Raw genomic sequence first — 21,774 nt, forward strand, 5'->3', positions numbered from 1 at the left:
GATGTAAGCCTGGAGGGCACCCATACACCCAGCGGCACTGAGCCGCTTCTGGGTCCCCTCCTACCCCTGCCACAGGCCCAGGGCATGCAGCTGAGACCAAGGAAGGACAGTCAGTCATACTTCTGCTTCTGTTACATCCTGTGGTACCCAGGCTGTACCTGGGCTGCTTTCAGCCCTGCTACCAGCAGGCTCCTGGGAAGTGACTCAACCAGCCCAGCTGGCAAGGAGTGAAAAGCACCGGCAGAGGTTGGTGCAGGAGCAGCGTGGCTGCACTTGCCAGCCCCACACATGTGCTGCTTGGGGAGGACCACAAGCACAGCACAGATTGGTGAGAGCTTAGCACGAGCCAGGGCTCCCAGCCAGGGCTCCTGGCACCAAGTTATAGCTGCACAGGCGAGCAGTAATGGAGACACAGGCATCACCTCCAAGGCAGAACAAGGGGATCCTTGCCAGACATCAGCGGAGAGCCCAGTGCTGCGGGCACATGGGACCTCCTGGGTGCAGCAATCCCCTGCCTGCACTGAGAGCAGTGCTATCCGTGCCCATAGAGCCGGCACCGAGGCACCTTTCCCCAGCCACCCTCCTTGGCAAGCAATGAGTGGGCCGTGAAGGGAAGGCGAGATCTTCCTTCCTGGAGAATTTGGGACCGCGAGGGAACAGCCGCTCCGATTCCCACTGGAGTCGTTATGGCAACGGCAACGAGAACGGCTCGGGCCCCTCGTCGCTGGTGCCGGAGGCCGCAGGCGGCACGGACACGCTGCTCTGCGGGGACCGGGCGGGGCGGGGCGAGGGCGGTGGCACCGGTGGGCAAAGTCCTACCGGTACGGGCACCGGGGCGGAGAAGCCGGGCCCAGCGGCTGCGGGTCGGTGTGCCGGGAGGAGAAGAAGCCCGAGGCTCGGACCGTCCCGGAGGTCAGAGTAGGGACCGGGGCTGGGAACGGGGCTCGGGGGCGGCGCCGTCGCTCACCGGCAGCGGCTGCTCCCAACGGGTCCCGGCTCCGCGTGGTGCTGAACGGACAGCGCCCGGCGCTGCGCATGCGCAGGGCCGCCCGCTAGGGGCAGGGGCGTGCGTGGGGCCGTGGGTCGGGGCGGTGCGGGGCTGCGGGAGCAACGGGAACAGGGGAACTGCGTGACCGCAGGGCAGGAGGAGCGGCAGAGCGACGGGGAGACGGATAGATGGGATCCGGGCACCGCCGTGCACAGGGGAATAGGGACAGCTGCGGGGCTGGAGCTGCTGCTGTGAGCTGGGCACGGGGATGACCGGCACCCGGAGCACTCGTGCTCGACTCCCTCGGCCCGCTCCCCACGGGCCGTGTCGGGTCTCTCGTCTCGCTGCCTCCTGCCGGCCGTGGGCGGGGGCTGGGGGCGGGGCGGGACGCCGAGAGGAGGGACATGGCGTCAGGGGGCGGGGACGGGGTGGTAGCACGTCACTGCGGGCACCGGCGGGCGGCAGGAGGCCCGTTGGGGTGAAGTCGCTGCGTTCGGAGTTCCGGACGGGTCCCGCTGGTTCCGCAGGTACCGCGGCAGGGCCGGACCGGGCGGCCCCGAGCGGCTCTTGGTGCCCAGGGTGCGCAGGAACGCTCGCACCGGGCCGCCGCCGCCGTTACCGCTTCGTGCTGGGCCCTGTAGGCCCCCGGGGCTGCTTTGCCGGGGCTCCCCGCGTCGTGGGGCCGGGGGAGTGCGGGGCTCCCTCCCCAGCTCCGCCGGGTGCCGCAGGGCCGGCGCGGAGCGGAGTTAGCGCGGGGCGGAGCTGCTCGGTGCGGAGCTGCTCGGTGCGGGAGCCGGGCGCGGTCCCAGCGCAGGCTCCGGGCTGAACTGCTGGGGCCGGGGCTCCTCGGTCCGCTGCCGCTGTGCCGCGGGGCGCTGCGGGCCGGGGACACGTTCCGGAGCCGTGAGCTGCCGCTCTGGGAGCTGGAGTCCCGGACGGCGGGTGCCCCGCTCGGTTGCTGCCTCCCGACCTTTGGGCCGGCAGTGAGGGACGCTGCTGAGTGTTTCTCTTTGTCCGTTCCTCCTAGAGACGCCCGGCTGTAGCTGTGGAGTGGCGCTGGCTGGCTCCCACACAGCCCGGCTCCCTGGCGGCCGACGATGAGTTTGACCCCTTCGAGGGGATGCCTCTTGGACCTGCCCTGGGAGGACATCTTGGTCCCGCACATCCTCTGCCATCTGCCGCTGCGGCAGCTCCTGGGTCTGCAGAGGGTCAGCAAGGCGTTCCAGGCACTCATCCAACTGTACCTGGCCAACATGCGATGCTTTGACTCCAGCCAGGTATGGGGTGGCTCTGGTGCTGTGGATGTGCTGATGTGGGAAAACCTGGCTGTAAGGGAACAGGGAGGTTTCTGCTTGGGAGCTTGGGCTGGTGGCTTGCGTGTCTGGCTGGGCAGATGGGCTCGGGGAGGTGAGGCGGTGATTCAGGGCCCAGCAATGCCACTACTGCCTTTAGCAAGAGGAGTGAGCCTGGAAACTCCACCTAGACCATTATGGGGCAGTGGCTCACATAAATGCTGCCAGCTTCAGAGTGGCACAGCCCGATGACTGTCACCAGGGGTTGTGCAATGGGATGGGTTTAGTAGGAGATGAGGTATGTGCGTGCTCATGGAAACATTGCCTGGTACCTGGGCAGTGGTGACTGCTGCACTGTGAAGACCTGGGTGGTCTGTCATAGAGGTTTTGGAGAGAGGTGGTGGAGAGCTCATTGTAAATGTGTAAATGCAGAGATGATGAAAGAGGTGGAGAGCATCTCCCAGTCTGTGGCAGCAGCCTTGGCACGAGGTGCTCTGTGGAGAACAGCTAGGTGGCATGGTTTGCTCTAGGACTGGGAGGGGGTGGCTTTGGTTACCTCAGAGTTATGGAGCAAAAGAAGAAGGGAATAGGACTCTGGGGAGCATTAGGCTGAGCCATGCCAATCTGAGGTCCATGGGGATGCCATGCTATTACTGGGTTCCCCACGCAGATCAGCTCGGCTGTCCCTAGAGATGCTTTCCTCGACCTGCTGAAGGACAACAAAGTGCTGCAGCAGCTGGAGCTCCAGAACTGCTCTGACTGGCTGACGGACAGGGAGCTGCTCCCAGTCATCATGCGGAACCACCACCTGCACCACATTCAGCTGAAGGGCTGTGCCCAGCTCAGCTGCCACGCGTTGATGGTCATCTCGCTGAACTGCCCCAACCTGCGGCGGCTGTCCCTGGCTCACTGTGAGTGGGTGGACAGCCTGTCCCTGCGCAGCCTGGCTGACCGCTGCAAGGCACTGGAGGCTGTGGACCTGACGGCCTGTCGGCAGCTGAAGGATGAGGCCATCTGCTACCTGGTGCAGAAGTGCAGCAGGCTCAAGTCTCTCTCTCTAGCTGTCAATGCCAACGTGGGTGATGTGGCAGTAGAGGAGACTGCCAAGTGCTGTCCTGAGCTGGAGCACCTGGACCTCACAGGGTGTCTGCGTGTCAAGAATGACTCTATCAGGTACTGAACAATGTGGGAATTAGGGTGTGGAAAGCAGGTGTCTAGGGTGGGTAGAAGAGACCTGGGGAGGCAAGTCTGATTTCTTCCTACTGAAAGCAATTAGAGAGTCATCTTGGGGCAGAGCCACTAGCAGGCCCTCCCTGCTGTTGAAAGCAAATCCCCCAGCATGTTGTGGAGGGTGTCTGACCATGTTCTTTTTGATTCTCTTGGAGAATCTTGTGCTGTTTTCAAAGGATGATGTGTGTGTGGTTGCTGAGAGTGGAAATGAGGTTGTGTTGGTGAGTTATGCATATGGAAGTCTGGCATACAACCTGCATGTGCTCTGTCTTGTCAGGGTTCTGGCTGAGTACTGTCCCAAGCTGCGCTCACTGAAGGTGAAGCACTGTCACAATGTGGCTGAGTCCAGCCTGAGTGTTCTCCGAAACCGTGGAGTGGAGCTGGATGTGGAGCCTTTGCCGCAGACGGCTCTCGTTCTTCTGCAGGACATGGCTGGCTTTGCCCCTTTCATTAACCTCCAGATTTAGAACTGCTGCTGCTATCGGGAGGGGGACCAATATGTCACTGGGATCCCTGGTGGACGCCAGAACTGTTTGCTGCTGAGACGTGCAGAGGGAGAAGTCGATCCTGTTGGTGAGGCTGGCCCAAAAGGGGCTCACTCTTCTCTCTGGGGCTGTCTAACAGCTACTGCACATTTGTGAGTGAGCTCTGTGTGTAACTCTCTCCAAAGCAGTGCGGAGAGAGTGAGGGACTTGCAGGAACACCATAGTGCTGAACAGACCAGCTAATACACAGGATTTATTATTTGTTGTATTTTAAATCTCAAAGTTGCAGTTGTGCAGAGAGCAGGAGAATGTTTGATGAGGACTGTGGACTGTCATCTGGGCAATGTGTACAGGGCATGCCAGCAGAGATGTTGAGAACAATCCACACCATCTGGAGTAGTAAGGAGAAAAGCTGGCAGCCCTCATTCTGGGAAGAAGGCAATGTGAGCCCATCTCCAGCCTGCAGCCTCAGCATGGCAGCATGTGTGTGCAGAGCTAACACCCTGCCAGAGGCACTGGGTTAGTAAAAGACAGGAATTATTTTCTAGGGGAATGTGCTCCTAACTGCAATTTCAGTCGAGGAAAAGCACCAAACCTCATTGTACTGTTGCTGAGAGCAGCTGGTTCTTGCTATTTGTTTCTCCCAGGTTGATTTACATCTCTGCAGTACCCTCGCCTGCTCCTGCATCCTGTTCCATGTTGCATAGCTGCAGCCTTGTCATACAATAGTGGTTAGAAATGGCAACTGCCAAATGACCTGGCCATGCTGTCAGCTGGAGTTCATGGAGTGCTGCAGGTTGTGCTGGCAAGGAGAGCCCAGCTCTTGTTTAGAGTATAGCCTTATTCTTTGCATCCAGTAAGTGGTCAACCCAAAGAGTAGCTAATTCTAGTAAGCATGATGAAGATAGTGATTAGGAGATGACCCTGCTCCTGTCTTTCCCTTGAAATCAGCGCAGGGTCTGTAAAGCATGTGCATGCTTCAGTTGAAATACACACCAACTCACATCATCTTTATTAACACTTGCACTCAAAGCAACAGTGCACAGAGATTTCTAAAAAGCTTGCTGCAAAACCACAAGCTACGTTTTTAGATCTAATGTCCCATGCAAGGAATAGCAGAGTATGCTCAGGCTCCCAACATCCAATGTGGCGTGCCCCAGGGGCAGAAGGACAGCTACACAAGGAGAGGAGGCTTGACCTTATCAGCTGGGTTAGTTCAGGAAGCTGAAAGCCGTGTCCTGGCTCCTAGGTTAGTTCCAGTTAGTGTTGGGTAGGAGAGCCCCTTCATCCCTAGTGCCACGTGTCCATCCTTCACACCTGGCCAGTGAGGTGGAGGCTGAAGAGCAGGAGGACACAGCTGTCAGTGGAACTTGTATTTCCTGGCTGGTTTGAGGCTGATGTAAGTTTTCTTCATCTCTTCACTCTCTGGCTTCTTTATGTCTTTGTACCTCTCTCCCTTTGTACTCACCACCTGGTTATCGATATAGCGGATCAGCTTCTTGGGAGCCTGGAAAGGAAAGACATAAACATCGCATGGACAGCCACTGCTGGGGAAGGAGGGAGACAAGCATAATCCTGTGCTTGAGGGATAAGGGGAAAACAAGACTAGTTGGGATGAGTTACCTGTCCTTTGTGTTGGGAGTCTTAGCAAAAGACGAGAACAAAGTGGTCTGATGAGGGGGCAGAGGGGAAAAAGCTGGAGGGAGCAGGAACCACACCAGTCAGGAGTGCCAGGTAATAATAGACCTGGCATTAGCACCTCTTAGCTGACTAGTTTTCTTTTGAGACAGCCTGCTGCAAATTCCCCTGTATGTAATGCTGCTCTTTAAATGTGCAGCCTGCTTTTTAAACCTTGTAGCCAAAGGTATTCAAATTCCTGGGGAGCTGGCACTGTGCTATTCTCACCTCTTTCGGTGGAGCTGGTCGATGCGTTTTCTGATCTTCTGCACTATCCACCAACATATATCTGAAACACAAGATGCACTAAGTGAACACTGCAATATGCACTGCCTAGGGCTATTCACAGCCTTTATCTTTTGTGGCTGTGCAGTGTGTCCTACTTGCCTAGATTGCAGCTAGGAGCACTTAAGATTCCCTTCTGAATGAAATGGGTAAGAAGAGCGTCACCCTTCTGGTGAGAATTCAGGAGGATTCTCATGGAATAGGTGGCCATATGTGAGCGTTATCAAAACCTTAGGCTGTTGAGAAAGCAGATAGCCCCTTTAAAACAAAGGGAGGTGCTGAGGTCTGGCAAGCTCTGCCATTAGGGCAACTTTGCTCCTTTTCAGTTGGTGTGATGGCAGCCAAAGGAAAAGGTCACAGAGCCAAGCTGGCTGCTTCTGCCCTGAGGAGATGGCATGCCTTTCACACTCCATGTGCTTCTTGAAAAGGAGTCAAGTTTGAGCTGGAAGCAACTTAATAAAAGCATCATCTCACTCCCTGTTTAAAAGGAACATCAGGGCCCAAGCATTTGCTTGTTGTACTGCTGAGTTAGTATTGAGACTTCAGAGCTGGTCTGTAGGTGGACAGCACGGCTGACCATGACTTTTCCCTCAGTAGTTAGCATAGTTGTTCCTGTGTATCTTCAGCTATGGTGATCTGCTCTCTGTACCTGTGCTTGAGTGATGTTTGAAGTACAGGATGTTGCCAAAATGTCATTAAAGTTCCTAGGAACTTAACTATCAGCTGGTGTTGGCTTTTCTTATTTTGTTCCCATGCATTTTACTCTGAAGCAAGCCTGCACTGGAAACAGGCAAGGACTGGGATTGTTAATTTTAGCTGGATGGCATTCTGGCTTGCTCTTGCTTTCCTGTATCATCAGTTGTTTACACCCTCACCAGTGAAGGAGTAAAATGGTAGAAAAGATGGCTGGATAGATGCACTGTGTGTGCCCACAGGAGGATGCTTATGAAAGCTGAGACCTTAAAGTGGATTGATTAAACCATACTGTGGGTTGTCTATTGAGAATTAAATGCATTTGGAAATGAATAAAGGTAAACCAATCTAAAGCCACTTTCATTCCCTGGAAGGTCCGTAGGGAGACTTCAGAGAGATTTCCTTAAATGTGCTGAACTTGCACCTTCAGCAACTGAGATTTGATCTCAGTTGTTGTACAGGCAGTCTCTTAAAGATATCTTTAGACTTATTTGGACTGTCTCCAAGGATGGAGATATGAATGAGCTGCTGTAGTTCTTACAAGGCACCATGTGTTACCTGAGCTGCAGGATGATATTTGTGCCTTGAACCTTTTAACTGGGACCTCAGATGACAACATTGTGATTTACAGTATACCTGTAAGAGATTGAAACCTCACACGTAGCCAGTGCTGTGACCCCACTGATGGAGGTAAGCTGTGTGCCAGAGATCTGAAAGAAAACCCATCCTGCTTTCCCATCTAATGATTATACTTGTGCTTGAATGTGTTTCAGGTATACCAAGGTAAGCTTCGCATAGCATCCTTCCCAAACATCATACGGTTCGAGATCTTCATAGACCCTATCACTATTCTGACAACCATAACCTTTCACAAATTGGTAACTCCTTTGCTGTGTGAATTTGTCTTTTCTGGGTACTTACTTCTGTAAGATAACCTGCTTTAGTTCCTCATGGTTGGGTGCTCTGCGGGGCCGTACCAGCTCCTGTGATGAAACAAAGCAGGTGTTAGAGTTGCAGAACATAGAGGGTGCACAGCTGCCTTGTTCACTCAGCTAAGCCCAGCTGCTGATGCAGTACTACCAGCTCATGGGGGAAGTGGGGTGCCAGACACAGCTCCTCTGGACTGCTGGCTTGGTGTTGGCACAGCCTGTGCTTGGAGAGCTGAGGGGAGAGGGGGGCATTGTTTTGGATGATTCTGATATGTTGCTGGAAGCATAGAAAGTTCCTGCACTCACTTTCCACTCCAGATGGAATATATGTATTTAAGCTCTGCTCATTGACCTGGTGCCATCCAGCTCAGAGTACTGTACCTTTACACTTGCACCTGCTGTGCCAATTTCCACCTTCTCTTCCACAATTAACTGCACTGCTTCTTCCAAGTTACCCAGGGCCATTGCTAGTGCCTTCTCTGCCTGGCTTACAGTACAAGCAGGGAACATCTCCAGAAGCAGCTCCACACCGTCCTTCAAGTCATCATCTTCCTAGTTGGAGCAAGAGAGACAAAGAGATCTGATTTTGCAGAGCAGAAGTATCACTGTGAAGCTGGGAAATTCAACCTGCTGTTAGATGAAGGCTCTCTCTCATAAAGGTGAGTATAAATTCCTTTCTTGAGTTTAAAAGGGCTCCATATCTACAAGGAGAACGCACCCTTTAATCTCTTCTCCCTGTATTTTAGTCTTCTTGGAAACAGGCCTTTTGTGGCCTGGCTAGACTCTGTGGTCCGGCTATATTATTATCTCCTTAGGAATAAATTTTCTGGGCACTGTGGTTCAAATGCTTGAACTCCTTCCCTTGCAAGGTTATGTGCTCTTTGATCACAAAGAGATGATGCTCCTAAGCATGGGGACCTCTGACTACATCAGAAGGAAGCACAGCAACGGCATTTCTTAGAAGGGCATGGATAAAACGATTGAACTGCAGAGCAGTAAAACATCAGTACTGAAGAAAGAGCAAGCAGAGATTGAGGTAAGGAGCTCAGGGGGATTTACTAAGTACTGCAATGCTTGCAGTATGGGTCATGCTGAATGGAGCTGCAGAACCAGGACTGCTGCACCAGTGACTCACTGTGGTATACCTCAGTATACAGCATACATCGTTGAGGGTGGGATGGATGTCTTCAGGACTGACACTCAGATCTGACCATTGGACACTGCATCACAGCTAGGGAGATAAACAGTAACCAAGCTCAACTGTGAATGGAACAGTGTGAAGTGGGGTGGAGCGTGGCTAGTGCTACAGCGGCATCGTGACTGCATTCTACTATCTTGGAGAGCACTAAGACAAGCTCTCCTCTGCCTTGCTGCCTCAGGACTGGAAAGGATGACCCAGAGTTGACAACTTGTGCTCTTCTGGCAGCACATAACTTTCCACTTGTACACAGTCTTGCTCAGGCCATAAAATGGGGTGATCACAGGCATCAATGATGCTGTGTCACAGCCTATGCTTGTGGTTCCTGTTGGAGTCAGAAAATGCCCTAGGTGGTACTGGTAGGCTAATGCTAGGGGATTTTGTCACCCTGCTTTTCTGTGACATACACATACCTGGGCCCCGGCTCCATCTGTTGTTGTGCACAGCCTTTCCTCTTTGCAGACTCCAGCTCCAGGTTCCTGGCCTTTGGTCAGGTCTTCAGAGGGCACTTCAGTTCTGCTTTCCACAGCTTTTTGGCTAGGTTTTTCTTTAAAATACAGTGACATCTACTGAGGATCAGCCCCACTAAGTACAGAGCTCTGTGCTTTCTGTTAGTATGAGCTTGTCAGTGCACTGTCAGCTGAAGTGAATCTTTTCTTAAATGACAGGACAGTGGAAAGCACTGCTGTTCTTGTTGCCTTTGGTGAATACAGCTGCAGCCCTACTCATACTGACCTGCAGGAAGGCAGTGCTAACATGCTGGAGTGTCTGAACTCTGCATACCCGTGCTTTACCAGAGTAGAACTGCTTGTGAATTCTCAGTCATCTTACTTTTTGGTTTGTGGGTATTCATGCTATTTTTATTAAGAGTCTAAGAATTCCCTTGTGTTTCCTCTAACTTTGAACCTAAGTGTTATTTTGATTTTTAATTCAGGAAAACATGCTGGTGGTTCCCAAGCTGTGTGTAACCCAGCATGCTTTGTAGTCAGGTTATTCCGATGCATCTCTTTTTACAGGCTCTTTCTGTGTCACTGCAAGAATTATTTCACCTGTTCCATCTAAAAGGCAACATTAGGATTTTTAAAGGGTAGGATACAAGACACAGAGCAGAGCAGTAAGTTTTGTCAACTTCAAGGTGTAACTCACCTTTGTTACGTGCTTCACCAAGCCTTTCTGAGAGAGAGAACATCATTTCACAGACATTCCCACTGCAAGAGACAGATGCTGAATAATTAGGGTGAGGAATTAAAGCACTAGACTATCCTACTTGATTTACTTTTTATAAAGAGATGAGGCTTGAGGGGAATCCCAGTAAACAAAACTAGCATTCTAGATAGCTGAGAATCTAACCTGTAAACTATCCTGAGATTAGGATTTGTGCATTCAGGCAAAGCCTAGCTTAATTATAACGGTACAGGTTTGGTACTAATACATCACAATGTGGATACAACAGAAGCATTTATGATGCTGATGTGTTTTGGCCAGGCCCCCCAGTGTGTGACATGCACATACAAAAAAGTGTTTGCACACCTCTGAATTTCTGCGAAGCCAGGGATATATGCCTCCATCATTTCCACAAAGGTGTCCATGTCAAAGGTTTCCTCAGAGGACTCTGGTGAACCCAGCTCTTCCAGGACACCCGTAATATAAGAGAAGAAAACATCATCCATCCCACTGGAGAAAGAGAACACAGGACAAGGAAGCAGGGTGAACAGGGGCATTTCTCTTTCTTTCCACTTCTGTTTGCCTCCAACCTTGAGTCTAACAGAACAGCAGAAGTACCTATGTGCACTGTGTCCTATGGGCAGTTCCCACTGGTAAAGCCAAGCAGCAGACGATCAGTGATTGAGTGGGACGCATGTATGGATAAATCCAGAAAGCTGTGTGTTTTATTCATCTTCCTAGGCAGGATTGAATGAAAGCTACTGCATCTGGCTAGAGACTGCCCTCATGGGTACTTCAGCTGAGCTACCCAAAATACTTCAAGTGCTCAGATCCTGACTTTGGTGGTGACTGTGTTCTACATGATGTCATTATGTTTTGTCAAGTTACAATTTCCATGTGATGCAGCGTTCTCTGCTGACCTACTTGCATCACTGCTGCCAGTGGCTACATAACCAGCTGCCTCAAGGCATATGTATCTCTGCATGTGGGCAGAGTTCAAAACAGGGAGTGCTCTGACATAGCAGCATACAGCTTAGAAAGCCTTCTGGGATTGTTGTGGATGAAAGGAATTCCGTATTTTAACATTAAATACTGGGCAGGAAATTAATCATCTTGGTCACCAAAGAAATGACGTTGCTAGACTGTAATGCTGAAACATAGTTCAAGGATTTACATCAACACCTGTACAAATGACCTGCATCCTGGATCTCACCTGAGGAAAAGCAAGATAAAATGCAGGAAAGCTGGAAATATTCAACTTGGAGTTTAGTATAATGTACAGAGGGACAATTAAAGCAGAGTTAAAGCTAAAACAATACTCAACGTACCTGAGGTCTGCAGCAGGGATGTGGGACTGGATGAAGTGTGTCAGTGTGTCTCGAATGATTCTTTCAAGTTCCATGTCTCCTTAAACCCTTTTCTCTAAAAAAGAGGAGAGAAAACTCCATCTAATTTCAAAGGCACGTGGTAGATATCAACAAGATCAAAAGGCAAGTGTGTTCTTCCCATTCATAAATTCCTCCAGGGTGGCTTGTCACCCCTGGGTAGCAGTAGTCAGATACTGGCAGAAAGCAGTGTTTGTATCCACTTGGAGTACTGACCCAAAGAAATCCAGCCTCTCAGGCATCTCCTGCTTGTATTGATGCTGACACTAAGCAGTTGTATTGTACATTTACATGTTCCTTTCAGGAAGTGAAGATGGAAATGCAGATATGCCCAGCTGCAGGATCTCAGAGACACCTTCTAAGCAGGAATGCTGTGCTGTCCGGCAGGGAAATGGTGGCGTGTGGATTTGAGTGCTCACTGCAGAAAGGGGTGGACCTTTCATCTGCTAAGTATTCAGTGCTGCTTGGACTCAAAATTGAGTGGGAAGAAGGGTAATGTCTCTTGGAGAAAGGAAAACCTTGGCTGGATTTTACAGGAAAATACCAAGCAGGGCACAGACAACCAGTCTGCCAGCCAAAATATCAAAGGTCTCCAGGTCAGGCATGGACTTGCAGTGGAATCTTGCCCAAACAGGAATGTTGTTGTGCTTGGTAAATGAGCCATTCTACAAGCAAGGCAGCTGCAATAAGGGTCACTTAATAACACAAAGCTCTCAGGGGGATTCTAAGAATCATAGAGCTCCCACAGAAATATAGGCGGAGGGAGCTGCCCACAGCCTTGTTTCAGTTGCTGGTGGATCTGGACTGGATCTGGTAGGGAAAAGCTGTTCCTTAACCACTCCTTCAAATTTGGGTCTAAAAAACTGCTGTGTGGGTAAACTCCTGGTGTAAGCATGGAATTTTCTGAAGAAGAAAGGGCCTGCATATACAGAAACTGCCACGGACAACAGCCAAAAAGTTTCCAGGCTACAGAAGTAATCTGTAAAACCTTCTTTACATTTGCCAATCACAAGGCAATGAACATTGAGTTATCAATGCTGTACCACTGTATAACCAACATACACATATTAAAACTCAGCATAGGAACAACCAGGGAAGGCATCACTGGAAAAGACTGTTTGCTGTTTTAAACTGAAATAAAAGCTACTTAATAGAAGTACTTGCTCTCTTGTAGTTTCAGTTAGAGAGAAGTAAGAATGCTTACTTCTTTCCTACTCAGTCTGGTGAATTGGAAATCAAAAAGATTTTGTCTGTTTCCATGAATGAGCCAATACTCTGTAAGAGATACTGTAACCAGTAAGATTTTCTGACGACCCAATTACCTGAACAACAGAGCACAATTCACCATGTCAAAGGCACTTTTGTGAGGTTCATAAATTAGCTGCTGGTAACTTATCCTGATCAACAGAATAAATAGGCAAAGTCACTCATCTCCTTAATCAAAGGCAAATGTCAGACTGGGACAAGAGAAACTGCAAAAAATAACTCAGGATTGGTATTGCAGAGATGGGCTGTTACTAGCTGGTCTTGAGTCCATTTCCCAACCTCTGACAGCCATAAGAGATACTGTTTTGAAGCATCTGGAAATATTCAGATGTTTTCCTGCAGAGTTAACTATGCTGTATCTGAATAAAGGCCATTTCCTTCTGTCTATGAGAGGGAAGAAGGCACCAGGTTTTCACCACCAGGCATTAATTTTCTTTGGCATTTCACACAAATCCATCCACCAGCTCACTCAAGATTTAAGGTTCACATCCAGAGAAGCCAAGCCGACAATGTTAGGCTGCCTTTGAAGAAAGGAAACCTTTTAATGACAAAAGCGGCCTTACAATGAAGGATAGAAGGAGGTGAGGCGAGTATTTCTTCATGGGTCAGCCATTGCCCTTTGCCTGGGGAATCTATTTCTGCTCCTATAAAACCACAGGGACAAACCTTCTGAGAGACAAATGCACGTGCATTTAATCACGTATATAGCCAAGTGGGAGAGATTTTATTCCCTGGTAAACAGACTTATAAACTTAACACGTTGGGGATTTGTAATATTCAATGGTCTTGGCCAAATGAGGCTTGTGGAAGACAAGTTCTGACGGTCCTCTGGCCTTTCAGATTTGGTGGGTACTGCAATAGAGGGATCTGATTATAATGTGCTCACAAACACCTTGAAATGGATCCTTTGGGGTAAGAAACTGATGCGTGTTCCTCTCTGCACCCATCTGAGCATAGAACATAGCACACCAAAGCACCTTATACAACAAACACGCAATCGTGATGGTATATTCAATAGCGATCTGCAATACGGGACCTAACACGGGCACAACGACTCTGGGACACCATTTCCAGGCCTCCCCATCCCCGCCCTGCCCCGCACCGCCCCATGTCCCCTCTATGTCCCCGCACCCCCCTCACGGTGCAGCCCCCGCCATGACAGCGGGCTGGGGTCACGTGATCGCTGCGCGCCCCCCCCCCCCCCCCCCCCCGCGCTGCTCACTGTGTCCCGGCGCAAGTCCCGCGCAGCGCAGTTGAAAACGTCACGTGGGCGCGCACGCGCCGCCGGTCATAGAGGCGGGAGCGGAGGGATAGAGCGGCGTAGTGCTGGCGTGTTCCCTGCGCCGCCATCTTGGTTGTGGGCCCCGGTGGCGCAGTGGTAGGAATGCCGCGTTGCAACACAGGAGGCCCCGGGTTCCAATCCCCCCTGTGACGCAAGGGGAGTTCTCAGCCTCTGTGTGCTCTGCTGCTGTTTGTGCTGCAGTTATCCGCCCGGTGGATGGAAATCATCACTTTGCTACGCTGCTTTTCCTCTGCTCTGCCGCTTCTGTTGGGTGAAGTGGTCATAAAATCCCCTAAACAGAAGTTAGAGGTGTAGGGACGGTGCTAACTCCTGCGAGGATACGCCGAGAACATGGCTGCTGCTGGGGGCTGCATGGCAGCACAGGGCAGCACAGGGCAGCACAGGGCAGCACATGGCACTACATGGCAGCACAGGGCAGCACATGGCACTACATGGCAGTACATGGCAGCACAGGGCAGCACATGGCAGCACAGGGCAGTACATGGCAGCACAGGGCAGTACATGGCAGCACAGGGCAGCACATGGCAGGTTGCAAGGGAAAGGAAGGAACGCCTGCAAAGCCCTCGGAAAGCAGCGTGCTTAGAGTGAATGCAAACGGCTGCGGTGCAAGGACACGGCACGTGAGGGTTAACGGCTTGTTCGCAGGTGATTCACAGCTGCCTTGTTCGTGGGCAGGATTTGAGGGTTCTTCTGTTTCGGGGCGCTCTGTGCTTTACTTGGACTTGTACTGATAGTAGGTGCTGGAACAAGCGTAGCTTCTAATAACTCCCTGATTTAGAGGTAAATTCTGAGGATTTTTGCACTTAGAAATCAAGAAAAGCTCTATCAGTGGTTCCCCATATAAACAGATACAACAAAGCCTTGTAGAGGATCCGGGCAGAAGGGAGCAGCAGTGCAGGATGGTGTTTTTGGGGAGCCCTTCTGCCTATCAGTCATGGGCTGCTGTAAAGCAGGCAGTGAACGTCCCATCCCATCACATTGTGACGAACAATGAGCGTGTTTTCAGTCAGGCACGAGGAAAACTGTTCCTTCTCCATTGCGTTACTATCTCCTTGTAGCACAATGTACTTGGAATAAGTTGGTTTTGTGGTGTTTTGATGTGTGGGTGGACAACATATGTATTTGAGTAATTTTCACTGTTACATATGTTTCTCTTTGATACTCGAATTAAGATTATAGCAAAGAATGTGTTCTACACACCTGTTGTTGCCCCCTGCTCAGTGCCGACATATTCCCTACAAGTGTTCTGCATTTTTTGTCTGCTCTGCTGATGGGGCTTAATCTGAAGAAAAGAGCTCATTTTGGGGGTGCATTTCTTGATATCGTGGTTTTAAAAATTGCTGTTATTTGTAGTTAATTCCATCATACGTTTGCATGTGTCTTTGAGGCTGTTGAAAATATTTTCTCTTCCCTTTGGTAGGCCAAACATGTCAGTGTGCAGATTTAGCTTTTGTACTTACTAAACCAAGCTGCACGCCCCTTCGAAAGCACAAACCTCAGCCCGACTTCCTGCTCCAACCAAAGGAGGCTCCAACTCTCCGGTTCTGCTTTTGCAGGAGCATCGAGGCTTTGCCGTTTTCCACGATACCGAACAAGAATGGGGTCCTGAAGCCCCCTGGTGGATGTGCTGCAGAAGGCAGAGAGCTGACAGGACGGTGAGTAAACTTGGACAATGCCATTTGCTCATATTTATTTCTCGGTTGATAACTAATGTGTTTAATTTGAGATCCAGAAGGTGTTTATTTCTGCCACTCGGTTTCAGAGTCTTGCAGGCGAATTAGCCGACATCTCAAGTTTGCAATTATATTTATTAGAGCCTTTTTGTCTTTATTCTTCATTGGCAGCAGGAGAGTTCAATATGAATATACATACATACACACGATATACATGTGCGTGTATTTTGTTGTTACCCTTGACTCCTCTTACAGCAACATGTACATTTTTACAGTGACAAAGGTCTTGTAACAGGTGATTCTGAGGTTGTCTGTGACAAATGAATCTGTTCCATTCACACGTTAAAAAAACCACCTTCAGGTGACAGAAATGGGTAATTTATCTAAAAATAAATAGCGCAGTAAGTGAATAATAAGTAAATGAATAATTTGTCTGTCATCTTTCTGTCAGAGGACTCATCTGTGCTTCACATTTGTGTCTTATTTTACACACAGTAGGTTGGAGCACAGAAAGATGACGTTTATTTCCAGAGATCTCAGTGTGTGTCTGTAACAGAGCTGCAAAGAGGAGTCAAGAATTGAGGCTCCCTGACTCATCCTGCACCAACAAGTGTGCTGCGTTGGAGCATTTTTGATGTGGAAAAACAAAGCAGTTAAGGGACAAAGTCTTTTTTCAGTGTCTGGTTATAATGCACTGAGGAAATCTGGTGTGTGAAGGGATGAGGATGTGTGTCTGGGGCTGCTTTGTTAATTTGACCAACTCTAAAAGAGTGTCAAAAAGATGAAACTAACAAGCCCTGAAGAGATGGAGGCTTTTGTTCTTCGGAAGGCCCTTGGTGCTGTTCTATTGGATGGTGATGTACTTAAGCCAGGGGAAAAGAAGTAATTCTGAAGTTGTTGTTGATTATAGCAAAAAGTCAAACAAAAACCGCCCAAGTAAAAATATCAGATGATCTCACAGCTTGGAGAAGCTTTTAGACTGCTGAATATCTGGGCACAGTGGCCTGTGTGCAGATGTTCTAAGTTGGGCAGCTTTTCTGAGCTTCTTGTAGTTGTAGCTATTCAGAGCTCAGTAACTGGCAGATTCTTGTCATTGGTTATGACTTCACAAAACAGGTATTATTTGTTTGTTATTTCACAAGTGTAATGCAGGGATCTCTTAGTAGTACTGCTATCCTGAACAACAGGCAGTTAACAATGGATGTTACATTGTTCTGAAGCAACTGACCTTTGCAGCATCAAGTCTGTTGTGATTCCTTGCCTTTTATCTGTGAATGCAGGCCCTCCTGCCACGACAAGCTTTCTGCCTCTAGAATGCTTCTCAGTCCTGTGATAAAGTGGATACTGGACACTTTGCCAGGCTAAATTGGTTCACATTTCATTTATTGAAAGCTTACTGGCTTGTCACGTGTTATAGATAAAATATTGACAAGATTTGTTCTTCTGTTGCATTTGTATGTGGAAGTCATTTTTGTGTTCTATTTTTTGTAGCAGCTTATTCAGCTAGAATTCAAGCTTGAAGGCTTTCCTTAACTTAGAGTAATTTTAAGAGCTGGAAAATGTTAATAGTATTAACTAACTGCATTTGAACAAATATCTGAATGTGCGTAATAAATGCCTGACCAGAAAAGGAAAAATGAGCTCAAAAAACTAGTGTTAGGAGTCAGAGTTATTGTAAATAGCAATGGAAGAAGTTGCAGCATCTGAGAACAGGCACAACTCTCAAAGAAGTGCTTAGTAATTCATTATGGTTTCTATAGGTATATATTATTTATGACTGTATTTATTCCTGTGAAAAGGAAAGGGACCTGGGGGTGTTGGTTGATGCTCGGCTGAACGTGAGCCAACAGTGTGCCCAGGTGGCCAAGAGGTCCAATGGCATCCTGGCCTGTATTAGAAACAGTGAGACCAGCAGGAGCAGAGAGGTGATCATCCCCCTGTACTTAGCTCTGGTGAGGCTGCATCTCGAGTATTGTGTTCAGTTTTGGTCTCCTCACAAAAAGACACTGAGGCTCTGGAATGTGTCCAGAGAAGGGCAACGAAACTGGTGAGGGGTCTGGAGCACAAGTCTTATGAGGAACAGCTGATTGTTTAGCTGGAGAACAGGAGGCTCAGGGGAGACCTCATTGCACTCTACAACTTCTTGAAGGGAGGTTGTGATGAGGAGGGGCTTGGCCTCTTCTCCCAGGCAACAAACAGGACTCGAGGAAATGGCCACAAGTTGTATCAGATGAGGTTTAGACTGGACATAAGAAGGAACTTTTTCTCTCAGAGAGTGGTCAGGCACTGCAATGGCTGCCCAGGGAGGTGGTGGAGTCACTGTCCCTGGCAGTGCTCAAGAGGTGTCTGGATGAGGAGCTACGAGAGATGGTTTAGTGGCTTGCGGTAGCAATGGTGATGGGAGGATAGTTGGACCTTTGGATCTTGTAGGTCCTTTCCAACTTTGTGATTCTATGATTAGTAAAATACTATAATGATGGAGGATGAACGTTGTTACCTGGAAACTGCCATTTCCTTGTTTGGGCTGCATAGGAGTTAAGCTCTTTAAACATCTCTGTTTGGTGAACTGGAAGGATAAATTTACCCACTTCAAAATGTACTCCCTGTGGAACCAGTTTATCCCACAGCTGATGAGAAAAGTACAGTAATTTCTGTAAAAAAACAGGTAGCCCAGTTCTTCTGCCTGTTGTACGGAACAATCCTTGACACTGGCTTTTGGGCAGCAGGTGGACAATATGTGTGAGAGCTGAGGGGTGTTGCTGAAGAGCAGTGCAGCAGCTGAGCACTAGATGCCACTCTGAGGCCGCAGTAGGAGCTTAGCAAGCCCATAACAAGAGCCCTCCTGGTGGAGAGGAGCTCCCCAAAAGCCCGGTGTGGGAGGCAGACAGGCCACGCTCCTTGCATACCCCTCTAGTGACGCTAACAAAACAAGTAGTGAGAAGGTGAACCAGGGGCCACCGGCAATAGGTTCAGCTCCCAAGTGAACCAGGGCCAGCAGCAGGTGCTTCATATGGGAACTAAACCTTCACAGTTAGCAAATAATCTCCCACTTTTAATGGTATCATGCACAGGTGTCCTCACTTCTGACCTATTAGCCAGATGGGCTCAAAAAGGAGGAAGAGAAAGGAGAAAGGGCATTTGTAGCTCACTGGATGGAATTCTGTGAGAGCTTAAGGGTGCCTTGAAGATCTGTGTCTCCTACAGCATTTCTGCTCATGTAGCCCATCTGCAGGTAGGTCTGTTCAAGTCTGTAATCAGTAGAAGCGCAGTTAATCATCCTCCTCTTTCACTGTTCTCATATGCATCCTAAACATTTCAGTGTTATACTGGGAACAAGATGTCAAAAGTGTCTGTAATCTGACTGAGCTGGTGAGTGTGAGTCACACACCTCAGCATGGGATTTGTGCTGCTCAGAAAACGTGGGGAATACCTGAATAAATGTTTGTTGCCAAGATAAAGGCTAGTTGGAGAGTCTGGATTCAGATTGAGGCCCAAGTGTGAACTGAAATTCTGATGGAGTGGGTTTTTTTTCTGGGAATTCAGTCTGCTTTAATGAACTGTTCAATGGTGAACATTGCCTGTGAATGGCACATACTAGATAACTGTTCTGAACGTTTCTTTTATACTATGTGATGTTAATTATGTGAACACTTTGCTTTAAAGTACTGAAGAAGCTTCATGAAGTAGGGATAGTGAAAAGAGAGAGATTATTGTCATTGGCTGGGAGGGAAGACAGAGCAGGCCTTTCTCCTTCTGGAGCTTGTGGTGTTCCTGCCTAAGCACTGAAATGCATGTGTGTATCCACAGATACCCACTTCATCTAGTCAGGCCTACGTCAGTGTTCTGAGCTAACTGTAGCTTGTAGTCTCACAGCCTCAAAGATAAATACGTGCTGGTCTGGAGGAAACAGGAAGGGATAAATCTCAGTAAAAATCCTAGTCATTGATGCGTATTATTTCTCTTTCAATTACTTGGTATTCCTACATCAGGAAAAGTGTGCAATGCATTGCTAAGTGAGTTATGCTGGTCTCAAGGAGCTGGCTTACAGAGAAAATAAGAGCGATACTGGCTAGAGGAGCTTTTTAAGCAGGAAGGGCAAAGACACATATCTTAAAGCTGAGCTTTTTGGGGTACTGACTGCTAGGGTGATACCAGTATTGCTTTGTTGGTCAGTAGTGCTGTGCGGTCCTCCTGTATGAACTATGGCTGAATCCAGCCTTTCTGCAATAGAGGTCTGCGTGAGGAATTTGGCTTTAACAGAGTTAAATACTCAGAAAGAAACGCTCTCAGCAAATCGCAAACATAATGCCTTGTCTGTTTTGTTCTCTGTTCCAATTGGTCTGTACAAGGAATAAATATATATTACAGTTATTTTACAAATATATGTGTATTGTTGCTGAAATGGTGGAGGATTCTTTTTGGCGCTGAGGTTCCTGTGTGTGCTCCCTGCTGACCAGCTTAAACATCTGCTCCATGGGCGTTGTAAGCCCCGTTAGTAAAACAGGCAGCAGAGGCTGGAAGTTGTGCGGTACTTCAGTGGCCTGGCAAAATTGTTTCTAGTAAAAGGTAACAGAAAGGAATTTCTGCCTCTTCTGTCAGCGCCCACTTTCCGGGAAAGATACATTCTGGCAGAGTATTATACAGTAATGTATAAAGAGCTCGTTTTCTCCTGTATCTGAGTGAACGTATGTAACTCTATGGTTTGTAACCCTAGAGTACCCGGGAATCCCCTAGATTTATAAACTAAAGCCTCTGCGTAGTTATTTAACACAGGATATTGGGTCACTTTCTGTTTTCCCTAACCTGAATTTAAATGCAGAAGTGGCTACTTTGAAGTAGAGCATTCTTGGGTATTAAGGAAGGAGCTTGGTCTTTCGTATGTAAATTACTCCACCATTGCACGCGCGATCTTTTACCCGTGAAGCCACCCAAGTTCTAACCTGGAATTTCAAGGTTTTCTGTCGGCAACATCCATCTTCTGTGGCCCTCCTCATATTAGCATTGATCTACAGGGGAAATAAAGAACACGGTTGTGTTATTATATACCCAGCTGCAATTTCTGTTCCAGTGATTGAGTGTACATACAGAATTTTTGAAACATGGCCATTCTAACTTATTTTGTCTTCCTGTCAATAACGTGGCACTTGTCCAAATTATGGATCAATATCAGCTGATCTTTTTATGTTAAACTGTAATGAAGTTGCCTCTCATTGGAGATGTGATCTCGCTTCAGGCAATGCTTTTAACTGAGAACTTTTGGGATAGAAATGGAAGAGAGAGAGGAAACAGGAGAAGGGGAAAGAGACGGGGAGGAATGAACAAAAGTGGAGGGGGTGAAAAGCAGCAGGTGAAAGAAAAGGCAGGAATGGAGGAGGAAGAAAAGCAGGGTCAGGATTATGGAGAGAACTGGCTAGGTAGGAGTTGTAGCACTGTAGGTAATAACCTCTACTCTTCTGTGCTGTCCAGAAGCCAGTGGTATGCATTGGTGCAAAAACCTCTTGGATTCTCAGACAACAATTCCCTTAACTTTGTGGGTGCCTCCCTTTGTTTCAAACAGTTTGTGAAATTAAATACATGGAAAGAACAGTGGAAGAAATATACTTTTACACTGGCCTTTTCCGTAGTTTCTCCCACAGCTGGCTCTGAGTCACTCTTGCATCTTAGTGTTGCTATGGTGGTGTGCATGCTGGAGTACCCAGGGTTATTCCGAGTCCAAATACACCTTGTTTATGTCTGCCCCATGTGGGAGCAAGAGGCTGAGGCCTGTGAACACACCAGCTGCCTGGCACTTTGTTTTCCTGCAGGGTTGGTTGCTTACACCAGCAGGGTGGGAGCTGTGGCATGCACCAGCTTGCTACTCCCTGTGCTCTGCAGTAACTCTGGCTCACGTTAAATGCAGTTGGTCATTCTTTCTAGCTCTTCTCTCCAGAGAGTACTTGGAGTTCTTGACTCTTTGGATGAATCTCCGCTGGACTACATTAGTTTATAGTTCTTTTTGGATATGTTCTACATGTATATCTTTCTATATTATTTCTCTATGGGAGCATCTAGAAAGACCCATGAAAACAGTGTTGGATTTGAGAAACACTTAAGATCTCTTAAAGCTCAAAAATTACTGAATGGGGCAGGGGCAGATGGAAAAACCAAGATAAGGGAAAGAGATAAGGGAGCAAAGCAAATGTCTTGCTTACTGTCAGAGAGCTGAA

The 21,774-nt window shown here is 48.6% G+C and overlaps 3 protein-coding genes and 1 long non-coding RNA gene across 11 annotated transcripts in view; 2 read left to right on the forward strand and 2 right to left on the reverse strand.

Annotated features, from left to right (window-relative positions):
- Positions 1-1,023, reverse strand: part of PSD (pleckstrin and Sec7 domain containing) — a 34,893-nt gene extending 33,870 nt beyond the window's left edge. Inside the window, exon 1 of one of the 2 annotated variants that reach the window (XM_085554403.1) lies at positions 968-1,023. The gene's annotated coding sequence lies outside the window, so the exon portion shown is untranslated. The remainder of the gene's footprint in view (positions 1-967) is intronic. The other variant, XM_085554400.1, reaches the window with a different exon arrangement.
- FBXL15 (F-box and leucine rich repeat protein 15) lies at positions 783-6,679 on the forward strand. Of its 3 annotated transcripts, none has more exons than XM_015866657.3 (4): positions 783-912; positions 2,016-2,265; positions 2,951-3,453; positions 3,788-6,679. In XM_015866657.3, the coding sequence occupies exons 2-4, from the start codon at positions 2,086-2,088 to the stop codon at positions 3,975-3,977; spliced, it is 873 nt and encodes a 290-aa protein (XP_015722143.1). In that variant the 5' UTR covers positions 783-912; positions 2,016-2,085; the 3' UTR covers positions 3,978-6,679. The 3 variants fall into 3 exon arrangements, with proteins under 3 accessions (XP_015722143.1, XP_015722142.1, XP_015722141.1); XM_015866656.3 differs by lacking the exon at positions 783-912 and adding an exon at positions 1,034-1,239; XM_015866655.3 differs by lacking the exon at positions 783-912 and adding an exon at positions 1,414-1,515.
- CUEDC2 (CUE domain containing 2) lies at positions 4,979-13,856 on the reverse strand. Of its 5 annotated transcripts, none has more exons than XM_085554462.1 (10): positions 13,815-13,856; positions 12,649-12,723; positions 11,270-11,363; positions 10,308-10,451; positions 9,924-9,985; positions 9,191-9,324; positions 7,961-8,131; positions 7,572-7,633; positions 5,901-5,961; positions 4,979-5,502 (listed from the first exon to the last, which is right to left on the reverse strand). In XM_085554462.1, exons 3-10 carry the CDS (start codon positions 11,341-11,343, stop codon positions 5,356-5,358), a joined length of 855 nt encoding a protein of 284 aa, XP_085410588.1. In that variant the 5' UTR covers positions 11,344-11,363; positions 12,649-12,723; positions 13,815-13,856; the 3' UTR covers positions 4,979-5,355. The 5 variants fall into 5 exon arrangements, with proteins under 5 accessions (XP_085410588.1, XP_015722144.2, XP_015722145.2 ...); XM_085554464.1 differs by lacking the exon at positions 12,649-12,723 and adding an exon at positions 7,731-7,811 and having other exon boundaries at positions 4,985-5,502; XM_015866658.3 differs by lacking the exon at positions 12,649-12,723.
- A 552-nt stretch (positions 13,857-14,408) lies between these two features.
- The window catches only part of LOC146759960 (uncharacterized), an 87,827-nt gene continuing 80,461 nt past the window's right edge, over positions 14,409-21,774 (forward strand). Inside the window, exons 1-2 of the long non-coding RNA XR_014948632.1 lie at positions 14,409-14,540; positions 15,452-15,550. This is a non-coding gene — a long non-coding RNA (uncharacterized LOC146759960). The remainder of the gene's footprint in view (positions 14,541-15,451; positions 15,551-21,774) is intronic.

Source organism: Coturnix japonica, chromosome 8 (genome assembly GCF_054131305.1).
Source record: "Coturnix japonica strain WE chromosome 8, WE-NBRP24, whole genome shotgun sequence".
Classification (NCBI taxonomy): Eukaryota; Metazoa; Chordata; class Aves; order Galliformes; family Phasianidae; genus Coturnix; species Coturnix japonica.

Excerpts from the sequence above, each read along its gene's own strand:
- FBXL15 (XM_015866657.3), top strand. The coding sequence starts at position 2,086 with ATGAGTTTGACCCCTTCGAGGGGATGCCTCTTGGACCTGCCCTGGGAG. Across the intron at positions 2,266-2,950 it reads GATGCTTTGACTCCAGCCAG|ATCAGCTCGGCTGTCCCTAG; the intron begins GTATGGGGTGGC and ends TTCCCCACGCAG. Across the intron at positions 3,454-3,787 it reads GTCAAGAATGACTCTATCAG|GGTTCTGGCTGAGTACTGTC; the intron begins GTACTGAACAAT and ends CTGTCTTGTCAG.
- CUEDC2 (XM_085554464.1), bottom strand. The coding sequence starts at position 11,343 with ATGGAACTTGAAAGAATCATTCGAGACACACTGACACACTTCATCCAG. Across the intron at positions 10,452-11,269 it reads ATCCCTGCTGCAGACCTCAG|TGGGATGGATGATGTTTTCT; the intron begins GTACGTTGAGTA and ends CTCTTTCTCCAG. Across the intron at positions 7,634-7,730 it reads CCCACTTCCCCCATGAGCTG|GAGCTGGTACGGCCCCGCAG; the intron begins GTAGTACTGCAT and ends GTTTCATCACAG.